The 15,912-nt window shown below is 37.5% G+C and overlaps 1 protein-coding gene across 4 annotated transcripts; it reads left to right on the top strand.

Moving 5' to 3' along the window:
- Positions 1 to 452: 452 nt before the first annotated feature.
- On the top strand, positions 453 to 15,238 carry UPF3B (UPF3B regulator of nonsense mediated mRNA decay). 4 transcript variants are annotated; one of them, XM_057495833.1, is made up of 12 exons: positions 453 to 733; positions 1,608 to 1,714; positions 1,888 to 1,994; positions 5,386 to 5,484; positions 6,796 to 6,906; positions 7,912 to 7,955; positions 8,424 to 8,606; positions 8,996 to 9,034; positions 10,806 to 10,966; positions 11,296 to 11,590; positions 14,248 to 14,356; positions 15,117 to 15,238. In XM_057495833.1, the coding sequence occupies exons 1-12, from the start codon at positions 578 to 580 to the stop codon at positions 15,176 to 15,178; spliced, it is 1,473 nt and encodes a 490-aa protein (XP_057351816.1). In that variant the 5' UTR covers positions 453 to 577; the 3' UTR covers positions 15,179 to 15,238. The 4 variants fall into 4 exon arrangements, with proteins under 4 accessions (XP_057351816.1, XP_057351817.1, XP_036773178.2 ...); XM_057495834.1 differs by lacking the exon at positions 8,996 to 9,034 and having other exon boundaries at positions 454 to 733; XM_036917283.2 differs by having other exon boundaries at positions 454 to 733; positions 14,248 to 15,238.
- Positions 15,239 to 15,912: the final 674 nt, after the last annotated feature.

The raw sequence follows: 15,912 nt of genomic DNA, 5'->3' as shown, positions 1-15,912 counted from the left end.
ATTCTAATCCATAGAAGGGAAAGAAATTCTAAAGCTTCTGGAAGCACACTTTTACAAACGATAAAAAATCCAAGTCGTTCCCCTGGTGAGGCAAAACTTTGGATAAACATCGGATTTATCTGAGGAAAACGAAGCCCGCAAAACCTATCTTTTTATCTGAAAAATACAAAACTTTCAAGATTCAGAATTCCATTTACTTACAAATGGAGATACCTACAACTCCAGAATGCCCTGCCGGAAATGGGTTACTGTTTTGTATGCCGGGATTTGTAGTTCGCGAAAGCATCGCCCTAATCAAGATGGCTGAGTAACTAATGACGTCCGAAGAGCGGGCCCTGAGAGTCCGGGCCGCGAGCCGATTGGACAGTGCGATACGGGAGGCGGGAGATTAAGACCAGAAATTAGAACCTTTCCACAGAAGGAAGCCTGGGCGCCTTGAAGTCTCGCGAGATCCTGGCTGGGCCCCATGGAACACTGGCCCCAGCTTAGAACTAGGGGCGATTGTTGGGGGCGCGCGAGTGGGTGGCAAGCTACATTTAGGCCCGTTTGCGGCCGTTGAGAGCAGAGAGCCGTAGCAATGAAGGAGGAGAGGGAGCACAGGCCTAAGGAGAAGCGAGTAACCCTCTTGACTCCCCCGGGGGCCACAGGCAGCGGCGGAGGGGCTTCGGGGGACAGCACCAAAGGGGAAGACAAGCAGGATCGAAACAAGGAGAAGAAAGAGGCGCTGAGCAAGGTTCTTGACTGGCTGTTGGCCCAGGAAAGGGCGGGACGGGTCCACCACCCGTGGAGGATGGTTGGGAATGGGGCTGTCCTCTTTCTCACCCAGCTTCCCCCTCTTGTTCCTTCACCTGAGTGAAAACCGCATCACCCTGTCCCATCCACTTGCCCAAAATGGGGGAAGCCCCCGGGTGGGTGTGAGGAAAAGGGGGGAATCCCAGAAGAGAAGGTTTAGGTCACAGCTGTGAGATGGCAATGGGACGGGGAAGCAGTGGGTAAAAAAGACGAGGAATTAAAAGGTTACTTGGGGGGAATTACTAAGCAGTGAAGGGGCCATCGGGTGGGAGTAGTTTGTGGGCGTATTAATGGAGGCGAGCTGAGGGAGTGTGGGGGGATTAATGCTCTGGGGCCAGATCGGGTGCATCCTGTTTGGGGAGCAATAAGGGAATTTTGGTATTCCTTAGAGTTTTGGATTCTTTATGCTGAATGAGAGGAAGGGTTTTGTTTTCGGATGTGTTGGAGGTGGTAGGGAAATACCAAGAACTCGTGGCATCCTCAAAAGACCAGGGTTGATCTACTAATCTCTTAACACTACTAGTATTTTTTGAAAGATGTGCGATAGAAAATGTGAAAACCTAGTGAACTGCGGGGCTTCGGGTTAACTGAACCTGAAATTTTCCTTTCTCCGTGCAGTTCTCGTTTCTAAGAGTTTTTAAAAACCGCGTTACTGTTATGTTTGACTAGTTTTGAGCATTAAAAGAATATTTTCTCCTAGGTTTTTATAAATGAGCTCATCTTTTAAAGCCCAGCCTTCTTCAGGGGTGGTGATTCTTTCAGGTATGACAGAAAATTGCTTTGTACTAATTTTATTTTCTTTACTCATTTTTAAGGTGGTAATTCGGAGATTACCTCCCACTTTGACCAAGGAGCACCTTCAGGAACATCTGCAGCCTATGCCCGAGCATGATTACTTTGAGTTTTTTTCTAATGATACTAGGTAAAATAAATAAATAAAAGAGGGATGTGGGGGGTAAATGAAAAATGGTTTCTTCCATTCTTTTTTACCCTGTTTTCCATTTGATTTTTAAGCCTGTCTCTTTAATGTATGCATACTTGTAATTCAGCCAGATACCTGCGAGCATATTTACATAATTGCTTTCCTCTCTGCAGTCTTTATCCTCATATGTATGCCAGAGCATACATCAACTTTAAAAACCAGGAGGACATTATTTTGTTCAGGGATCGCTTTGACGGTTATGTATTCCTTGACAATAAAGGTGAGTCTTTGAAACTGAAGGGGAGTTTATCATTTGTATGTTTTAACACTGCATTACAGTGTTTGTTTTCTTAATGCCTTCATATCTTTTCTAAAATTCTGGGTGATAAAATGTGCAACATTTTTTAAAGAGTTGTTACACATTTGATAATCTTATTATAGTTTTATAAATAAATACATGACTTTTCACAGATGTCCGGTATTTTTATTAACGTGCTATTTCTGTAGTTTGATCAACTGAATGAAATTGCTGTTCTTTTCTCTATGACAAATTTTTTGCCCTGGATTAGGTGATCTATTTACTAGTTTCAGCAATAATACTGATAAATGACTCTCTAAACTTGTATGACAAGTTTTAAATATTTACTTCTCATCTTGGTTCAAGGACCAACATTTATTTATTTCAAATCTTTTAAGCTAATAGTTCCCAGGTGGAATACTGTTTAACATTTTAAGTTGTACCTAATTAAAACATTGAACCTGATGATCTCCCACTTTGTATCCAGGAGTCTGTAGGGAATGCCCTAACTCGTTTTATTTATTATCTGCTGCTTACAACATTTAGCCAGAGAATGTCTAAGCTGCCATTTTCCACTTTTCTTTTGGCTTTGCAATCATAGGTGAATGATGTGTCTTTTTGTTGTTGTTGTTTTTTTCAGTATCACTTCAGAGTTTGTAAAAATGAAATCTTTGTCAGGAAACATGTCAGTAGAAGTTGAAGGATTGCCACTGTGTTTATCCAGCTTTTATTAATCCTACCCCCCGCCCCCCTCAAACTAGCTACTTCTCCATTCAGACTTTATTCCAGTAGATAGTGATTTCCTGGTAATCTGAGCTGTGTTTAACTTTTTCCTCTTTCACCTCTTAACATTAAACAAGTAATGAATCTTTTCAGTTTGTTTTTTAATATCTTGTTCACCTAGGCTTACCAAAACTTTCAATTTATATTGTCATCACCTAATGCTTAATAACCACTGTATCTAAACTTACCGGATTTTGAATTTTTTCCATTTCCATGTAATTCAGTCCATTAAATTGCCATGAAATTAGTCTTTTTGAAATATTGATTAAAGATATAGCAGTTGTGGGAAAAACATCCAAACTCTTTGCTAGCTTGCTAGGCAGAATCCTCTTCACTTTTGTTTTTTCAGCTTATCTTCCACAGTTTCCTTCTGCTTCAGTCTGGTTTATCTATTCCTTCTCAAATATATCAGTTATTAAGCTAATCTAATTCTGCATTCACTAGAATTTCCAAAATCATGTTTCTTCCATGACTGCCTTCTGATACCTTCTGGTCAATTCTAGTTATTTTATTGTGACTTATTCTGTATGCCAATGATCTGACCATAGTGTTTTATATCTTGTATGACATTACCCTATAGCAGCGATCTGGTGAATATTTTTTCCAGTAGTCACTTTTTTTTTAATTGAGATACAAACTCACATATCATACAACTCAGTGGTTTTTACTGCTTTCACAAAGTTGTGCCACCATCACCACTATAAAATTCCAGAATGTTTTCATCACTCAAAAAAGAATCCTACATCCATTAGCAGTAATCTTCCCTTCTTTCCTCCCCCTACAGCTTCAGTAGATACTAATCTAGCTGTGGATTCTGGACATTTCATACAAGCTGAATCATACAATGTGTGGCCTTTTGTGATTGCCTCTTGTACTTAGCATGTTTTTCAGGTTTCATCCATGTTATATAGCATGTGTCATTACCTCATTCCCTTTTTGCATTTTTGAAAATTGTGGTAAAATACACAAATTACCATCTTAACTATTTTTAAGTGTACAGTTTAGTAGTGGTGAGTACATTTCACATTGTTGTATAACCAATCTCTAGAACCTTTTCATCTTGCAAGACTGAAACTATACCCATTCAACAACTCCCCATTTCCCCTTCCTCCCAGCCCCTGACAACTACCATTCTACCTCTGAACCACCATTCTGTCTCTATGAAGTTGACCATTCTAGGTACTTCATGTAAGTGGAATCATACAGTATTTGGCTTTATGGCACTGGCTTATTTCACTTAGCATAATGTCTTCAAGGTTGATCCATCTTGTAGCATGTGTTAGAATTTACTTTTTAAGGCTAAGTAATATTCCATTGTGTGTATATGCTACATTTTGTATATTCACCCATCAGTGGACACTTGGGTTGCTTCTACCTCTTGGCTGTTGTGAATAATGCTGCTATGAGTGTGGGTGTACAAATATCTGTTCGTCTTTTGAACATTGCCCCAAAGTGGAATTGCTAGGTCATATGGTAAATTGTTTTTAATTTTGTAAGGAAGCACCATGCTATTTTCTAGAGCAGCTGCACCATTTTACATTCCCACACAATGTAATAATGCATGAGGGTTCTAATTTACCCTAATTTCTCCATGTCCTCACCAACACTTGTTACTTTCTTTCCTTTAATAGTAAACATTCTGATGAGTGTGAGGAGATAGCTCATTGTGGTTTTGATTTGCATTTCCCTAATGATTAGTGAAGTAATATTTTAATCTTTGCATATGCTTGAGCATATGAGCAACTTTTCATACACTTATTGGCTACTTGTATATTATATTTGGAGAAATATCTATTTAAGTCCTTTGAACATTTTTTTAACTAGGTTTATTTGTTGTTGTTCTGGGAGTTCTTTATATATTCTGTATATTGACCCTTATCAGATAGGTGATTTGCAAATATTTTCTCCTGTTCTGTAAATTGCCTTTTCACTCAGTTGATTATGTCCTTAGATGCACAGAAGTTTTTAGTTTTGATACAGTCCAATTTATCTATTTTTGTTGCCCATACTTTTAGTGTCTCCTGGTGTATTAATAACAGCTTTATTGAGATACAATTCACATGCCACAAAATCCACCCTTTTAAAGTGCACAGTGCAATATTTTTTAGTATATTCGCAGTGTTATGCAACTATCACCACAATCTAATTTTAGAACTTAGGGATCACTCCAAAGAGAAACCCCATACCTATTAGCTGTCATTCATTCTCCCCAGCACTACCCCCCAGCTCTAGGCAACCCACTAACCTACTTTCTATCTCCACAGATTTGCCTATTCTAGAGATTTCTGATATATTTTTAAAATGAAAATTAATTTGTTTTTTCCCCTATGTATCAAAATATCATGCTTTAGAAGTTGAATTTAAATGAATATTTTACTTCCCTGCCATATCTTTTCATTATGTTATCATTATGAACTTGGGGTTCCTTTGGTAACATGTTGATTTTAATTATGTGAGTGTTATTTATGTCTGTGGGGAAGTCCTATTAAGATCACCACCACCAAAGAGGCCTACAAAACAGTGGGTTGACACTTGTATCAACTTTGGACATTTTCTTTGTTATAGCAAGTGTGGTCTTTTTTCTAAACAGGTCAGGAATATCCTGCTATAGTAGAATTTGCACCTTTTCAAAAAGCTGCAAAAAAGAAGACTAAGAAAAGAGATACCAAAGTTGGGACTATCGATGATGGTACAGTATAGTTCTAGTTATGTAAAGCTATTGCTTTGGGTTTTGAAAATACATTACCTTTGTGGGAATTAACTGGACTCCAGTCTTTTAAATAGTGAAACATAGAATAAAGTTCAGGAGAAATGTAACTCACTGACGAAAGCTTTGCTTAATTGTTAGAATGGAGGTGGGGTTCCTCTAGAATTTCCACTCTGGCTGGTAGCATTTCATTCCTCCACGATTAAGCAATATATTGCTGACTATTGAGTAGTAAATCACCTTAGGTCTTTTGATTAGAACACAGTGGAAAAATTCAGATGTTTCAAAGTATAGCATCTCCTTAAGGCCTCTTACCATTTTATGATAATTTATTTGACTTCTGGTTTCCATTATTTTTATAAAGAGGAGGAATTATCATTGAGAGCTATGATAGAAAATTTTCTATACTCAAGTAACTTAATATAAAGTAGCTGAAGTGGCCAGTCCTATTTTCTAGGTTTTAAATATGCAGTTACTGCAGGAACTGAAAAACTAATAATTGCCTTTTAAGGTAAACTGGATCCAGATTTTGAGCTCTCCGTAAGTTGTTATGTTGGATAAGGACTTTAGCTGCATTATTTTTTTTTATCACATTGCTATTTTAGAATCATCTAGTTTGATTTTATTATTTATTACTATAATGGGTATTTTGTAGAGAAAACAAGAGTCAGCACACCATTGCTTATTGGTTGTATCACAGATTCAGGCCTGGAAGACTAGATCAAGTAACATGCTCCACAGTGCATAGAAACTCCCAAGTATAAGCAATAGAGTGACTCAGATATGTGACCCTTTCTGATGTCAGACGTATGTAGGAAAGAACTCCAGGAATTAACATCACCTCCAGTGCCACATCTAGGACATCCCCCCAATTTATCTTTTTATGGAACAACTGAGTTTCATATGTTGAGTTCATTTAAACTGAGATATAGTCATATAGGAATTGCTACATGCTTATACATAGTACCCTCTGAAGTTCCTGTAACTGACTTTCAGTTCTCCCATAAGTGTGACTCTGATTAGAAGGAACAGTGAATTTTAAAAGCCACCTAACGTCCCTGGAGGTTCTGTTTTAATGTGCGGTGTCTCATTTTCCCTGACCCCATGTTAGCCCCAGACTCCCTTAGTGGGTATCAGGAGTTCTGAGAGTAAGTGACCAGTAAAGCGCTAAAAAGTTTATCTTGTGGGTATGGTTAGGTTGATCTTCAGTCTTCGGTGAAGTAGAAAATTATCACCTTTGACAAATATCCTAGGTAATATTTCCTATTTTGTTTACTTAAAACAATTATTTAGATCCAGAATATAGAAAATTTTTGGAAAGTTATGCTGCAGATAATGAGAAAATGACATCTACTCCAGAGACACTGCTAGAGGAAATAGAAGCAAAAAACAGAGAATTAATAGGTAAGTGGGCAAGAGGAATTAAAGCATTCTTTTTCCTCAGAAGACCTGTGTGACTCCCACTTCCATCCTAGCTGTGTGGCCACGGGGAAGGCACTAACTTCTTTGAAACTCTGTTTCTTCTACTGTAAAATGAGAATGATAATACCTGCCTCATAGGATTTTATGAGAATGCATTGATAAGATGGGAGAAATTCTCTGTGACCTTTATTTAGAGCCACACAAATGAACATAAGTATAAAAAGTTAAAAGATTCATGGGACCTTTAGATTTTGGTAAGCCTTTGAACATCAATTGGTGTTTTCTAGTAATACGAAACTCACATTCCTAAAAAAAAATTTTTGACCTGAAAATATCAAAAAATGAAATTAGCTACTGCAAAATTGAAAACCTCTTAAGTTTGGATGTTGGTTTCTAATAAATTGCTGCTAATGTATCAGCTCTAAACATAAGCACAGCCTCTGACCCAGGATTTCCACTCCTAGGAATTCATCCAAAGGAAGTGTGTTTTCAAAACGCTAGCTATGAGGCTAAATAGCATTGTTCAGAATATTGAAAAATGAAATAAATATTATTCTAAAACTTGGTTTTTATTAATGGATGCATAGTATAAGCCTATCTCTAATATTAGAATAAATTTCCAGAAATGGAAATAGGTGTCAAAAGGATATTTTTAGTCCCTTCTCCCAGTTTCTTCTCAGTTGAACAAATTTATAGTGCCATCTGTAAAACAATAGAATGTCATTTGCGCTTAATTCTCACTGACACTGGGAATTTCTCTTTTGAAATATTGTTCTATTTTCATTTGAAGTTCTTCACTTTTTAGAAAGTATTTTAAACCTTCAGAATTGAAATATACTGTAAGACATCTGTTCGATAGTATAGTTGTGAACTTTCTGTTAAGGGGTCTAGTTTTCCCACCTTGGGTGGTTGGCAGGGAATGTCAGAAAATGGAATCCTTTCTAGGGGTTGATAAGTATTATTAATAATCTGTTTATATTTATGTAGCTAAAAAGACAACCCCACTTTTGAGCTTCCTGAAAAACAAGCAGGTAAACCTTTTGTTTTTATAGTTTTCTCAATACTTTTATTTCATTGGTTTGCATTCTGTAAATGTAAGAGCATTGGGATCCTATAGGAGAAATAGTTTCTTTTTCTACCATTATTCTGTAAAGATCTGGCTCATTGGCTTCACTCTCTGACCTTTTCCTTCACTCTGGTTGTTGGACCAGGGATTCACTCTGCAAACCCAGAGAATCCAGAGATACTCTTTTGATTTTCTGAAAACCTCTGGAAATAGAGCAAGGCAGCAGTAGCAGACTCTGGCACTAGCAGGCCTTGGTCTTTATTCTCTGTCATATTCTGAATGGGGTGGGGAGGGGGTTAAGGAGGTAGAATGCCACTTGTAGAACATAGGAAGGAAAGATGATCCATTTTAGTGAGTGCCCATCATACCTTTGGGATTGAGTTTTTGGTGATGATTATCTTGTTTGAAGTCTTGTGTTGATATTTCTTTCTAGAGAATGAGAGAAGAAAAAAGAGAAGAAAGGAGAAGGCGAGAAATAGAAAGAAAAAGACAAAGAGAAGAAGAGAGGAGAAAGTGGAAAGAAGAAGAGAAACGAAAAAGGAAAGATATAGAAAAGCTGAAGAAGATAGACAGAGTTCCAGAAAGGGACAAATTAAAGGATGAACCAAAGATTAAGGTATAAAAATAACTTAAACTGAATGCATGTTGCTGAAAATTGCATATATCTACTTCTTTAAATATGTGTGCATCTTGTGTTGGTGTAAATAGTGTTCTGTTTTTGTTTTTGTCTTTTTTGGGGGGGGAGGTAAACCAATAGAAATCTTTCCTATAATATTATTATTTTTTTAGTTTAAGATAATTTTAAAGGATTAAGTAGTTCACATATTCAGTGCAGATCTGTGTTATTTTTATCATTGAAAATACTCAATTTTTGAATTACTGTTCTCTGTTCTTCATAAATAAGGGCTTAGGGCTGGCTGGCAAGAATTACGGGTTTTTATTCAGCTTTTCCTTCATATTTGATACATGAAGTTGCCTCATCTGTTTGTTTTCCACTGTCTTCAGGTACACAGGTTTCTGTTACAAGCTGTGAATCAGAAAAATGTAAGGACCAAGTACATGATACAGAGCACCTAGTATCATGTCTCACACCCAGGTCTTAGTTAAACCCTTTTGGTGGTGGTGGTAGTCTTACCTGTAGAAAACCCCTTCAGACTGACTTGAGTCTTCTTAAAAGCTGAGCTGTTATGAATTCCTAATTTAGAGAAAGCCCAGATGACTTCCTGATGTGCTGTGTACCCAGAAGCCTCACCAATAGACAGCTAGAGGACAACCATGCGTACATGGCTCTTTGTCTTCTGTTTATGTGCCTCTCATAACTAGCTGCCTTGTGGGAGTACTAGGGGTAAATATCCTGCATTCCCTGCTTTCCCCTCTCATGATTCCCCACATTATCTTCTTGCATCTACCTGGGAATCTGTGAGCAGCAGACTCTGAAAAGCTTGTAGAAAGCTCCCAGCCTTGCTTCTTCCCTTCTGAGGGCATGGCTTGGGCAGCTCTTGCTCCAAAAAATTTCCTGGGAAAGTACTAATACCTAGTATGTCGGAAAAAGAAAAAATGCCACAGAGATGGTGACAGGGTGTCCTACCTTCTCAAAATTCAGTTTATGTGGCTAGGGTTCCCCAAGGCTCTCCAGGACTCATTGGCGGCAGGGTGCAGAGATTCCCATTTAATTCTTTCTAGCAGTCGCTCTGTCCGCCATGCCACAGTGACTTGACTTGCTATTCCTAACCATCAGCAAGACAGAAGGTAGAGCCAGCCATGCTACATATGTTCATTAATGTTCTTATTAGCATAATGAACATCTTGGCTTCTAACAAAGATGTTCATTAGAGAAATAAGAACACTTCCAGTGAAACCTGCACATGGTAGCCTCACTTTACACTGGTGCTTTCTTAGTGTTGGACTTGCCATTTGCAGTGGCTGTGCTGAAACACCTCGTGCTTAACTCTTGTGTGCTTTGCCTTTTGCTTGGTGACTTGTGTGAAGCCTTCACCCTGAGATGAACCTATGTATGTATGATGCCTTCACTCTGAGACTTGAAATTCTTTGATTTTGCCTAAGAATCTTTCTGAATATCCAACACTTGGGGGTGTTCTAGAGAGATTTGTAGCAGTGGCGTGAGAAACTTTTTCTTAGCAATTTGGACTTTGTAAACCATATTTATTTTAGAATTGCATTCTGTCATATCATATGACACTGAATAGAGTTCCTGCTCAGTACAGATGGGACATCACTGTTCCATTGTATGAGGTATTTGAATTTTTAAACCAAATGCAAAGTAATTTTTGCTGTTCACCTCTAATAATACGATTGTGCCATCATAAGTATGTTATCTCAGGCTCAAGGCAGAATTATTCTTGCAATGGATCACTCCTTTGGTGACCAAGGTATTTGTCATTTCAAGTACTACATAAAAACAGTCCAACAGTAATAACCTGCCTAGCCTTTTAAATTTGTGGCATATTTTTGCATCAAGTGATAGCAACATGTTGGTTTGGTACAGAAGGCATACTTGGAAGTGCATTGGTTCACTTAAAGGTTAGCACATTTCAACCCAAAGGAGTCTTGATCCTATTGCCACAAAGTGATTAAACCACTTCATTTGAGTGGGTAACACTTTCACATTAATAGTATCCTTTTAGTGATTTACTGCTCTTGTGCACTAGTTGTTCACCTGGAAGTTTAAGAGCACCTGCAGAGATAAAGGCCTTCAATAGCCTAAATTTAGAATATTTAGTATACTTTTCTCTTTGATGGAAGCAGACGAGTGTTCCACCCTTCAAAATAAAAATAAACTTGTTTTTCTTTAAAGCTGCTCAAGAAGCCAGAAAAAGGAGATGAAAAAGAATTGGACAAAAGAGAAAAAGCCAAGAAACTGGACAAAGAGAATCTGAATGATGAAAGAGCCAGTGGGCAAAGTTGTACACTGCCCAAGCGTTCTGATGGCGAACTTAAAGATGAAAAGCTTAAAAGGTCAGTAGTAGAGGGCTCTTTGGTACATTTGTTTTCAGCATGTTTCTAGATGCTAGTTTTAGTGCTATGTCCTGGACTTGTGCATGAATGAAGATACTCTGTTTTACACAGGACAGGGGGATGAGAAGGAAAAATTTCAAATATTCTAGTATCCTAATATGGGTGAATGACTTTTGGGTTTTGTTACTGTTTTTCAAAACATACTGTTTTTTCACTGTGCTCCAAAAGTGCATGCTCATTATGTAGTTGCCAGATCAGAATGAGAGTGTTCCTGCATTTGGGATTAGAAGATCTGTGAGGGTACATTCTCAGATTTGTTTTTCATGCAGACCTGAAGATGAGAGTGGCAGAGACTACAGGGAGAGGGAACGGGATTACGAACGAGATCAAGAGCGCATACTTCGGGAAAGAGAGAGGCTGAAGCGGCAAGAGGAAGAGCGCCGGAGGCAGAAGGAGCGCTATGAGAAAGAGAAGGCTTTCAAAAGGAAGGAAGAAGAAATGAAAAAAGAGAAAGACGCACTTCGGGATAAAGGAAAGAAAACTGAAAGCACAGAATCAGTAGGCAGTGCAGAAAAAATTGAAAAGAAAGAGGAGGTGGTTAAGAGAGATCGCATAAGAAACAAGGTGCTGCTTTTTGTTATGCTTCTTTATTTTCATGAAGATTTTTTTTCTTTCCTGCAAGTGTGAAGGACGGGCTAGCTCACTGTTTACTATAGAATTTTTAAACGGGAACTTTTATCTGCAGCTTTTTTTCAGTCTTGGTTTGGTCATTTTATTAACTTATAGAAATTTCACACATACACAAAAGCAGGGAGAACAGAGAATAATATGATGTACACATCACCCAGTTTAAAGCAATTATCATCTTGTGGCCAGCCTTCTTTCTACTCTGTCCAATACCTGCCCCTACTCGATTATTTGCAAGCAAATCCTAGACACAGAATTTCTATAAATATGTCAGTTTTAGATAAAGATTCTTAATAATATAACCCTAATAGTATTTTCACACCAAAAAAACCCCCTTAATAATTCCTTGATGCCTACCTACTGAGTGTTCAGATTTTCCCAATTGTCTCATTATCTTTTTTACATACTCTAAACAAAATCTACAAATTGCATTTGCTTGAAATGTCTTAAGTCTCTTAATCTGACAATTTCCGCTCCTTTTGTTTTCCTACCATTTATTTGTTACAGAAACCAATTTGTCCTGTAGAGCTTCAAATGGTCTGTATTGGCTTATTACATCCTGTGGTATCATTTAACATGTTACTACTCTATTTTCTGTGTTTCCTTGAAAACTGGTAGTTATAGCTAGAGCAGGGGTCAGCAAATTTTTTCTGTATGGGCCAGATGGTAAACATTTTACACTCTGTGGGCCATATGGTCTTTGTTACAACCACTAAGCTCTGTAGGAAAGCTGGCATAGACAATATGTAAAATAATGAGTGTGGTTATATGCCAATCAAACTTTTTTCACAAAAACAGGTGGCCCTTTTTGGCAAAGATACTTAATAGGTCGTGGTGTGCACTTCCTATTGCATCATCAGGAAGCATATAATGTCTGGGTGTCCTTTTTTTTTTAATTAAAATATTGTTGATATACAATCTTATGTTGGTTTCAAATATACAACACAGTGGTTTGTTATCCATATTATTAAATCCTCACCCCCTGTACTGCGGTTACTCTCTATTAACATAGTAAGATGTTAGTGTGATATTAGGATCAGTAGCAATTGCTATGCAATGGTTATGTAACAGGGCATCCTTGTTCTTAGGATATACAAGCTGAAATATTCAGGGATGAAGTGTCATGATTTCTGCAACTTACTCTTAATTCTGCAAAAATGTGTATATATGTGCGTGCACACACTAGAGACAAAGTGTTCATGTGACAAAATGTTAACAATTGAGTCTAGGAGGGTATTAGGTATTCACTGTACAAGTTTTGCAACATTTCTTCTATAGATGTAAAATTTTTCAAGATAAAAAGTTGAAAAAATGATCAGTACGTTCAGGTATTGTCAGCTCAATTCATCAAATATAAAAATTTTCATCAGCCTTTCTGCTAATGATTTTGCTTAGATTCATCATTTCGTATGCTTGGGGGAGAGGTTAGAAAATGGTGAAATATGACTTCTGCCTTTCCTGTTGAATTTATTATCTGATGTTCATTTCTATAAAGAGGAATTCTCCCCATAAGCTGTTTGGTTAGCCTGCAATTCAGTTTACAGAGGAAAGGGAAAACAAACACTTGATCCTTTCCCATTATTTACCAATATTCAGAGTAATGAGTGGTATCCCAGCAACTTCCAGGGGTTATCAATGAGTTTCATTTTGTTTAGTCATTAAGAATTCATGGATTTAGAGATACTTTTGGTATATTCCAATTATCATCAGTTATTGTCCTTGTTGATGTTTAAAGTTGTCCCATTTTGCAAAGTGGGAGTCCCATCATCCATTTCTTTAAATACTATGCAGGAGTCTCATCTGTTTTAACATTTCATCTTGTGAAAATAGTGAAACATTTTCCTGTAATTATTTGAGAATAATGCTTTAAAGCTAACTTTCATATATCAGAGAGAAAGGGCAAGGAAGGCTCATGTCATTTTTTGTTGGATTCTAAAAAAGGCCTATATATTTAAGTTTTCCAGGATCATACTGTCATAAACCAAACATATTACTTGAACTGAGAGGTACATGATGACTTTATTGAGGCGTATTTAGGAATCTGAGATCTAAAGTGCCACCTAGAGTCTGAGCTGGGCTGGGGTGTTATGTTATCATACCTGAAGTAAGAAACAATCATGTTTGTGACAAGTTACTCTGAGCTCATATCTTCAGGGAAGTCTCCATTTAAGATTTTGCATTTTTTATTATTTTTTTTTACTCCTAAAATGTTCTTAACGTGGTACTGCATTTTAAACTCAATTTATTGATGGGGAAGAGAGATAGTCAATGGCTGTTGGTTTCCAAGTAAAAAAAAAAAAAAGTTCAGGTTGATTCATCTTGATGGTCAGGAAAATTAGGCAGTAGATTTATTGAAAGTTTACCCTAGGCATATAATACTTATATATATGGTTGCTTTTCTTTGGAGACTGGGGAAAGGAAGCGGGCAGTTAGAAGCAAATTAACCAACAACACTTATCTGTCATGTACTGTGCCCTCACATTTTTCATCTGGTTTGAGTTGTTTTTGGTATATATTGATACATAATTTATGACTCTGAAAAATCCCCTGTAAACGCTAGGTTGTTGTAACATTAACATTTCATTTTACTTTAGGATCGCCCAGCAATGCAGCTTTACCAACCAGGAGCTCGAAGCCGAAATCGACTCTGTCCCCCTGATGACAGCACCAAGTCTGGAGATTCAGCAATAGAAAAGAAGCAGGAAAGTGGTATTAGCCATAGAAAAGAAGAAGGAGAGGAGTGATTAAGTCCAAATGGCCTTTGGTGTCCTGACTGTCTAGGCAGCAGAAGAGCACGCATTAAGCAATCCAGAAGTGCCTTCAGGGCAAAGGAATAGAGAGGAAGAAAGGGGGCCGCTGTGCTGGTGAGGTACACTGCAGAGGAGTATGTTTTTTTGTGTCAAAGCAAAAATATGATTGCAGGTTCAGGCTGGAAGTACAATTTTAAATTTTTATGCAATTCCTACAGATGAAGTTCAAAGTGTCAGACAAAGATGAGGGAGAGGATATGCATTCCAATTTGCAGGCAGGAAGTGTCAAGTGAGGACTTAGGTATGACACAAGAAGAAAACAAGAGCTGGCTCTAAAATCAAAAGGTTTTGTTAATCCTGGGTTGAATTTTCTTTGAGTGGAGCAAAGTCACTTTTAAGTCTTGTTCAGATCTAGTTATATTCATTGTTGGTGATAACTGTTGACTTTGTGTACTGTAGACGCAACAAGCATGTAATTGTACAAGTACAGGGAAGGATAGACAAATTTTCATTTATGCAAAATTTAAATAGTCAAGTCTCATGTCTATATCTTGTGTCCTAAAGTTTTAGGGTTAGTTTTAGTCTTTTTACTTACTTGAGCTTAGCATAAAGAATATGTTTAATGTCCTTTTGCCTTTAGCAATTTTTATATTAATAAGTAAAATTTAACCCTTGTTTGGTTCTTGACAATCCAGTTTTTGTTTTGTCTTAGGTCTATGATCTGAGTGCACAGCCTCTCCAGGAAGGAAACTACACCAGTATTTGTTCCTGTTAAATAGCACCTTTTACTCTTACTTATTTTGCATTGATATCAATAAATATTAACATCACTCAAGTATGAAGTTAAGTGTGCTTATTAACTTTACTAAATAGCTGTTCTGTGAAATTAAACTTTTCATACTGAATTAACCTTTGGGGAATTTTGAAAGGGAATGAGTAATAATTTGTTTCTGCCTTCACTAACATTATGCCTTTGTTTTGTCCAAGATCAAATCAGGGTTCACTACTCCTGTTCCATAAGAACCAAAATGTTTGATAACATCCTTGAGCTGCTACTTAATTTTCACCCTGCCAGCTTCTAATGTGGCATCAGTTTGCTTTTACCAAGTCACTGCTTTATGTCTTACTTAGGTTTTAGAAACTAGTGTCCCAAGAGACAGGTAAAGAGGAAGAGCTATTGATGATAATTGAAAGAGTATGGTCCTCACCTGGGTGAGAAAACAAAAATAAGGGAAGGGAAAATTTCAAGGAAGAGAATTGTCAGTGCCCCATGTCGTAGAGAAGTTCAGGAAGATAAGAAGTATGAAGTGTTCATTGGATATGGCGGTATTGAAGTCATTAGTGAACCAGTGAGGCAGAAACCAAGTTACAGTGAGGAGTAAGTAGTAGGTGGGAAATGTATGTGGGGGCAGTTGGATAAATGGGTCTTGGAGCCCAGAGAAGAGATACAGGCTGGAGATATAGATTTGGACTTGATCTATTTTTAGGTGATCATTGAAGCTATAGGCC

This window comes from Manis pentadactyla, chromosome X, assembly GCF_030020395.1.
Source record: "Manis pentadactyla isolate mManPen7 chromosome X, mManPen7.hap1, whole genome shotgun sequence".
Lineage (NCBI taxonomy): Eukaryota > Metazoa > Chordata > Mammalia > Pholidota > Manidae > Manis > Manis pentadactyla.
This window is presented reverse-complemented; position numbering and strand designations above follow the sequence as displayed.